Source organism: Nymphalis io, chromosome 28, assembly GCF_905147045.1.
Source record: "Nymphalis io chromosome 28, ilAglIoxx1.1, whole genome shotgun sequence".
Classification (NCBI taxonomy): domain Eukaryota; kingdom Metazoa; phylum Arthropoda; class Insecta; order Lepidoptera; family Nymphalidae; genus Nymphalis; species Nymphalis io.
Window position 1 is genome coordinate 8,308,644 of NC_065915.1, and position 8,136 is coordinate 8,316,779.

General features: G+C 41.7%; 1 protein-coding gene across 1 annotated transcript in view; it reads left to right on the forward strand.

Annotated features, from left to right (window-relative positions):
* LOC126778983 (GTP-binding protein 2-like) overlaps positions 1-7,778 on the forward strand; it is a 32,762-nt gene extending 24,984 nt beyond the window's left edge. The window contains exons 2-6 of the mRNA XM_050502731.1: positions 5,633-5,797; positions 6,275-6,436; positions 6,754-6,863; positions 7,210-7,510; positions 7,575-7,778. Coding sequence (XP_050358688.1) covers positions 5,633-5,797; positions 6,275-6,436; positions 6,754-6,863; positions 7,210-7,369 — 597 coding nt within the window. The 3' untranslated portion in view covers positions 7,370-7,510; positions 7,575-7,778. The remainder of the gene's footprint in view (positions 1-5,632; positions 5,798-6,274; positions 6,437-6,753; positions 6,864-7,209; positions 7,511-7,574) is intronic.
* Positions 7,779-8,136: the final 358 nt, after the last annotated feature.

Genomic DNA, 8,136 nt, shown 5'->3' on the forward strand with positions numbered 1-8,136 from the left:
TAAGAGCCTCCCTCCATAGGACAGGAAAGTTGCTAGACTGAATAGATTTATTGATAATTTTTGTTATAGCAGGGAGGGAGGAAGAAAGTGTCATCAAAATCATGTCCAAAGAGATTCCGTCCTTACCGATGGCGTTCGATTTGAGCTTATGGATAATTTTTGACACAGTATCTTCATTAACGGTTTTTAGGTGGAAGGTTTCTGTACAGAATTTTGATGAAGAATACTTTTGAATAATTTGCGGGGAGACATAATCATTACCAGGAATATTTAGAAAATGATTGTTTATAACCTGAGGATCGATAAGATGACTAGGTAAGATTAGATCCGACTTAGGTTTTACCTCAAGGTGGTTTTTAAAATGTTTCCACATGACTTTAGAGTTTTTTTAAATTACAATTAATGTATGAGTTAAAGTAGGCATTTCTTTCATTTGCAATTGCATCATCTACAAATTTTTTCATTTTTTTATAATTTTCTCTATTGGCCTCACTCTCATCTATACGCAATTTGCAATGAGCTTCATCGCGACATTTCATCATACGTTTAATAGCAAAAGTAATCCAAGGGTAATGATTATGTCTTATATATATGGTTTTAAGGGGAGCTAAGGTGTCAAAAATATGCATTATGTTAGTTGTAAAATGAGAAACGAGAAAATCTATACAATAATCGGGATTAGAATATGTATGCCAGTCAATGCATTCCAACAGGACCTTAAGCTGGTCTATGTTTATATCTCTAATAGGTCTTAATAGCTTTTTCCTCGGGCGAATTTTTTCTTTCACAATATTAAGCTCAAATGAAAGGAAAGAATGACTACTCAGACTATTTACATAATCGACATTAACCTTAATATGGTTTATATTTGAACAGACAAGGTCAATCAACGTTTCGCTATGGCTAGTAAAATGTGTCGGCTCGGAAACGTGTTGTATTAAGCTAAAATAATCCAAAAAGTTGTTAAAAAGGATTGAGTGATTGTCTTGTTTATTCAGGAGATTAATGTTGAAATCACCCAATAAAATAATATAATCATAAAGGGGCAAAGACGCAATCGATTCGATTAAAGCATCTAGGAATTCTTGCACGTTTAACCATGGTGGTCTATAAGCTGTACCAATTATAATAGTTTTATTACTATGCCGAGTCCTAAGCCACATCTGTTCAACCCTAGATTCAATTGGATATTTGAGAATCTGTGTAGACAGCCCTCGTCTGATATAAAATCCTACACCGCCGCCACGCGAACGCATTGTTTCCGGTCTGGGTATATGACACAGACGGTAACCCGCGACCTTCGGTGCGCGCCCCTCCTCTCCACCCCGAAGCCATGTCTCGTTAAGAGCCAAAATGTCAACGTTGTGTCGTTCTAAGGCAACTAATAATTCTTCGTGGTGTGTACTAAGTGAACCAGGGTTTAAAAATCCAATTTTAATATTTTTTACGCCCCCCATTTATAGTGTACTATAACAGTAAATGCATTGGAAGATAAGTACCATTGAAAACACCCATATATGCTTATAAAATTAGGCTTACACATATATAAACATGATGTATACGTGATTGTTCTCGTATATGCACATATACTTATATATAAAGTTCCTAATATTAAAGATTTTAAAATTATTAGAAAAACGTAATTGGATGGCTTTAAAGATATGTTAAAATAATTTATTTCAATGTATATCACATGGGAGCTTTTGAATGTCACACCACTTTTTGTAATAAAACTATAATAATGCAAATTGCCATAAATATTTAAAATTACAAAAGGTAAAATGTTTTTCATCATATCATTACTAGATTTAAAAATAATTAAATATAATAATTTACAATAATACAGTAATAAAAACTTTTCATTAGAGTATCGATACAGAGCTTTGAAACAAACAACATAGTATCTATAATAAAAATAACTTAGAATAAAGAAACTCTTAAAATTCAAATTTAGCTGTCTCCAAAAATTTTTTTGATGTCACCCTCTCCTCGTACTCGGTGCACTGGGGCATCAAAGGTACGTCTAACATAAATGCGCCCGCCCTTCGTCCAAATGTATTTCCAACCTTTATTCCGGCCTTCTTCTTTGGCTTTGAAAAATATGAATTTATTTAATTTCGTAAGGCGCTCATTGAAACGGTAGAAACGGCGCGGCTCTCCGTCTATAACGCTCGAGGAGTCGGCGCCTCGTCGTACACGCGCCGCTCGTAACATATCATCGCGCAATGCGCGCCGCGTCAACCGTACAGTGATAGGACGCGGGCGCGGCTACTCGCCGCTACTCAAAGTATCGCGACGCGGACCCGATCGCTGCGCGCTCACAATGTGACAATTTGAATCACATTTTCTCCGGACTTTTCTGCCAAGCCTGATATCTCCAGATCATTAGAGAAGCATTCTTGCTCCCGGTCATTAAGCTCAGAACGAAGTTGAGCAACTACTTCATGAGAGATACCGTCCCGGTTCAGGCTGCTACCTGCTTTCTGCTGCTCCAATGAAGATAAACGCTCCTCAATAATGTCCACGCGATTATTAAATTCTGTGATACAGGAATTTAAATTGGCTAGCTCGAGTCTAAAAGATGTCATCTCTCCAGAGACCATGGCTAATTCGGCTCTTAACAATTTTATTTTTCGGACCAGAGAGGATTCATCGGACGAATTTGCGTTAAGTTCCTCATCATTTCTTTCAGCGTTAGCAAGGGAGGAAGAAGCCGACAAACATTTAATGGAACCATTGTTTTTGCAACTACGACACATCCATTTTTGGGGGATACGAGATTCCGGGCTGAGATTTACGCAAGCCCTATGGAACATTGATGGACATTTCGTACACTTAGCGCCATCTGACGCAGACAGGAATTTACCACAATGATGACATTTATTTGCCATAATGTCGTATTGATTACATATAATAGTTCTCGAGATGACTACTAGGTGGCACTATAGATTAAGTCTCTTGTGTCTTAATAATTATATTTTGTACAACTATTGTGTAATTTATTTATTTTCACTAAATATGAATATTAATAAAAATGAAACCTGTATATAAAAGTTGTGTATCCAGATTATAACACACACACTGTTTCACTATTTTTATAGTTCAATTATTTATATTTAGTTATTGCTTTATTAGGAGGGTAAACACAAACGAACAGCTGATTGTGATACAGAGTTTTTGCTTTAAAACACTACTTCACTGTAATTTATCACTTTAAATTTATTTGAATACGATAAACTGATACTGAAGTAATCTAGTAATACGGATTGATTATACCGGAAACTACTAAAATATTTTATTATCAACAAAAAAACTAGGAGTCGAATCAGCTGACACCGCCGTTCGTGAAAAACCAACTGTTCCAACTTTCTCTCTCTTCGGGAAGTGTGCCGGAGGCTTGGAGAAGAGCTAATGTGCAAGCGGTTCCCAAAAAAGGGGATCGGTCTGACCCGGCAAATTATCGGCCAATAGCTATCACCTCAGTACTTTGTAAGGTGATGGAACGGATTTTAAACAACCAACTGATCCATTACCTAGAAGATCACTGTCTAATTAATGATCGTCAGTACGGGTTTCGACCAAAACGGTCCACAGGTGATCTTCTAGCGTACGTAACACACCTCTGGGGTGAAGCTATCGACAAGCATGGAGAATCGTTGGCTGTCAGCCTCGATATCTCCAAGGCTTTCGACAGGGTCTGGCACAGAAGTCTTCTCTCCAAGCTACCGGCATATGGTCTGCCTGCTCAGCTATGCACCTGGATTGCCAGCTTCCTACACAAGCGTAGCCTTCGTGTTTTAGTAGATGGTAGCGCTTCACAATTCTATGTAGTGAATGCTGGGGTCCCCCAGGGATCTGTGCTATCTCCCACACTCTTTCTTTTGCATATCAATGATATGCTCTCCCTTGGGAACATACATTGCTATGCAGATGATAGTACAGTGCATGGTGGATACCACGGACGCGCAGTGGCTGGGCGGGCGGAAACTGAGGAGAGGCGGGAGAATCTTGTCATTGAACTCGATAGGACGTTAGAGCTCATCGCCAAATGGGGCTCTGATAATCTTGTTGAGTTTAATGCCAAGAAAACACAGGTATGCGCTCTCACGGCGAAAAAGTCAACATTTTCCCCTCTTCCCTCCCTCTGTGGTACTCCGCTGGTGATGCAAAGCAAAATCGCCATGCTGGGGATTGACGTTCGCTGCGACCTTAGTCCAAGGGATTACATCGAGGCTATTATAAAAACAGCTTCACGGAAACTCGGAGTTCTGAACAAGATGCGGCGCTTTTTCACGCCACAACAACTGTGCCTGCTGTAGAAAACACAGGTACGGTCTTGCGTGGAATATTGCTTGCACCTTTGGGATGGCTCCGCTAAGTACCTACTTGAGGCCTTGGACCGGTTGCAGCGACGTGCCGCACGCATTATTGGCGACGTAAAGGTCACAAACACCCTTGAACCTTTACAATTGCGTCGTGAGATAGCAGCACTGAGCGCTTTCTATCGACTGTATCACGGCGAGTGCTCTGAGGAATTATTCTCTCTAATCCCTGCTTCCCCCTTCCTTCTTAAGTCCACGCGAGCTGGTTCTCGATGTCACCGCCTAACTGTGACATCAATTCCATCGCGTACAAAGAAATTTGGCAACTCCTTTCTTTGTCGCACTTCCAAAAAATGGAATTCCTTACCAGCTCACGTGTTCCCCTCCTCTTACAACCCGGGTTCCTTCAAACGAGGCGTGAAGAGGCATCTTGCGGGCCGGCAAGGCGAAGGCGGCTAGTGCAGAACGTTTTTCCCGTCTGTACTGGCCGTCGTCGCGTTTGGACTCTACTACCACTTACCATCAGGTGGAGTAGAGTCATTTGCCCTCCCGGCGAATATAAAAAAAAAAAAAAAGAATACTATAAACTGATACTGAAGTAATCTAGTAATACGGATTGATTATATCGGAAACTACTAAAATATTTTATTATCAACAAAAAAACTAGGAGTCGAATCAGCTGACACCGCCGTTCGTGACGTCACTGATCCTCCATATACTTCAAAAAGCCATAATCCTTAACACCTGCCGTATCACCCGAAAGTTTATATCATCATCCACTTTATCATCAACGTTTTTAATATAAGCAACACTCCTTAACGCTTGGCTGCAGCCCGCGTTTTCGGTTTAAGCTCTTCGAAAGAAGAGAAACTTTAAAAGTTAAATAGAAATAATAATAATAATAATATTGGACATTATTCACACACGGTCATCTGATCTCAAATTAAGCAGAGCTTGTGTTATGGAAACCAGACAACTGATATACTACATATACTACTTTTCTTTTGTAAATACATACTTATATAGATAATTACACCCAGACTCAGGACAAACAGACATGTTCATGCACACAAATTTCTGTCCTGGGTGGGAATCGAACCCACGACCTTTGGCATGAAAGGCAAGTAACTACCAACCACGCCAACCGGCTCGCCAAAAAATCAATACGTCAATACTATCGAAAAATCATTGATTATCGATAGTCCAAAACTATCGATTTTATCGATAATGGACTATCGACATGCAACACTACCCGGTATTACTTATACCTAAAATGAAAGTCATATAATGTATTACATTCATATAATCAGGGTAATGTCGTCAACTACGGTTGTTCCGAGCTGATGACAGCGGAGCGCATCGGAGAGAGGAGCGCCAAGCTGGTGTCTTTCCTGAACCTGGCGGGCCACAGCAAGTACCAACGCACCACGCTCCACGGGCTCACGGGTTACTCCCCGCACTACGCCATGCTCGTTGTAAGTATGTTTATTTATTACTAGTTCCCATACGTGTTCCCATACATTTTTACAAACAGCTCAAAATCAAAATAATTTATTCAGGTAATAATATATAAACCTAACACCGGCTCAAACTGTAGATCCTACTAAAAATAATCGGCAAAAAACTAAACTCTTTTGCTACAATTAAACTATGTAAGAGTTTAAACACAATTTTTTATCATATTTATAAACCCTTATCGAGCAATACGTCTTATTAATGAAAGTTTTTTTAAGAGAGAGAGAGTTGGTTCCTCCTAACTGGCCTAGGCCAGTCTGGGTACGGGCCGCGGGGTTGCTCCCTAACCTGTCGTGTCTTTAATTTTTGGCCCGAGGGGCCAGGGTCACAGCGACCCAGTGGCTGTAAGTTTTTTAATTCAGCTACAAGATAATATTATAGATGGCACTGTAGTCATATTATCAACTTGTACTATAAAGTTTTTTTTTTATTTCTAGATTTCGGCAACAGCCGGTATAACTCGCATCACAGAAGAACACATCGGTCTTCTGCTGGCTTTGGACATGCCGTTCTTCGCAGTCATCAACAAATGTGAACTGGTTAGCAACATCAATGCTGTTGTAGCGAGGCTGACTCAATTGTTGGAACCCGCTAATAAGGTCAGTGATTTTATTTTAAAAAGCATCTATAAAGACTAGCTTATAAACTAGGTTATTATTTCTTACATCAATGCTTTTGGGTGATGGTGACCACTTACCATCAGGTGGCCCAATTGCACACATTTAACATAAAGAGAAGTCGGGGGGGGGGGGGGAATTTACTTTCCCATTTATAATATTAGTATATATTGTAATTGGAAATATGCAGGTTTCCTCGCGATGTTCTTCAAGGAGCACGAGATGATAAATCAGGGATGCTGTATAATTTATAGATTTATTTAAATTTAAAGTAATGGTATATATTGGTATTATTACAGAAACCGCTGTTAATAACTGACGAGAATATGGCAAGGAACTGCGTTGCGCCGCAAAAGTCGATACTGGACAACATAGACAATCTAGACGAGGAAATCAAAAAGGATGAGGAGTGAGTAGCTTCACAGGCCTTTATTTAACCCGAAGTGTTTCTGGGTGAACTCTTATGTATGACCTTAAGACGAGTTCCATACTATTGGTAATGGTAATAGTATTGTCTATAGCTACGCCAACCACCCTTGCTAGATACTTGCCTTTCACGCCAAAGGTTGTGAGTTCGGTTCCCACTCAGGACAGACAATTGTGTGCATTAACATGTCTGTTTTTCCTGAGTCTGTGTGTAATTGTCTATACAATAGTATATCAGTTGTCTGGTTGCCATAGTACAAGCTCTGCTTAGTTTCGGATCAGATATATATGTATAGTTGAACGCAAATCACAGTAGTGTCGGCCGGCAGGGTGGCCGTGTTCCCGGTAAGCTGCGTGCGCGGCGCCGGCCTCAACGCGCTGCACGCGTGCCTGCTGGCGCTGGCTCCGCGCCGCGACCTGCACCGCCCCGAGGACTTGAGTGAACCATATGTTGCGCAGTTGACTAGTATCCTTTTTATTAAATTATAAATGTTATAATTTATGTCACTTTACAGGAGGCGTGCGAGTTTCAAATAGACGAAATTTTCCACGTAGGGTACTCGACGGGGCCCGTCGTGGGGGGACTGCTCGCGCGAGGGCGACTCTACGAGGGCGACGAAATTATCATAGGTGCGTTGCGTTCTGTTAGTTTTGAGATGAATAGAGCGACGTATATTTAACACCCCTCCCCCAGGACCTCTGGAGTCCGGCGAGTTCGCGGAGATATCCGTGCGCACGATATACCGCAACCGCGTCCCGTGCGGCAGCGTGCGCGCGGGACAGTCGGCGTCGCTGGGCCTGGGGCGCTTTCCGCCGGGACTGCGGCAGGGCATGTTGCTGCTAGCGCGGCCGGGGGGCTACGCCGCGGGACTATCAGAACTAGTCCACTCGTCGCAAGCTTCGGAGAAGAATCAAAAGAACGCGAGAAGACAGAACAAGAATATCCTCCAGGACATCGCCAACGTGAAGAACAGCCTCACGAAGACTTCGGACACGAAGTGCACGAACGTGTACGTGTCGGACGACGGGAGCAAGTACAGCGACGCGCACGTGTCGAGCGACACGCAGGACAAGTGCGTGTGTGACGACCTGGTGTTCCTCGAAGACCCAAACGACCCTAGACGCTGTATATACTTTCAGGTGAGCAGAAAACTCTACTCGTTTTTAAAAGATTAGCAAACCTTAGATATGCGATTCCACGCGATTCGCTACCAGCTCTGCTGTATTGTACACCACAAACACTTCTCGATCAATAT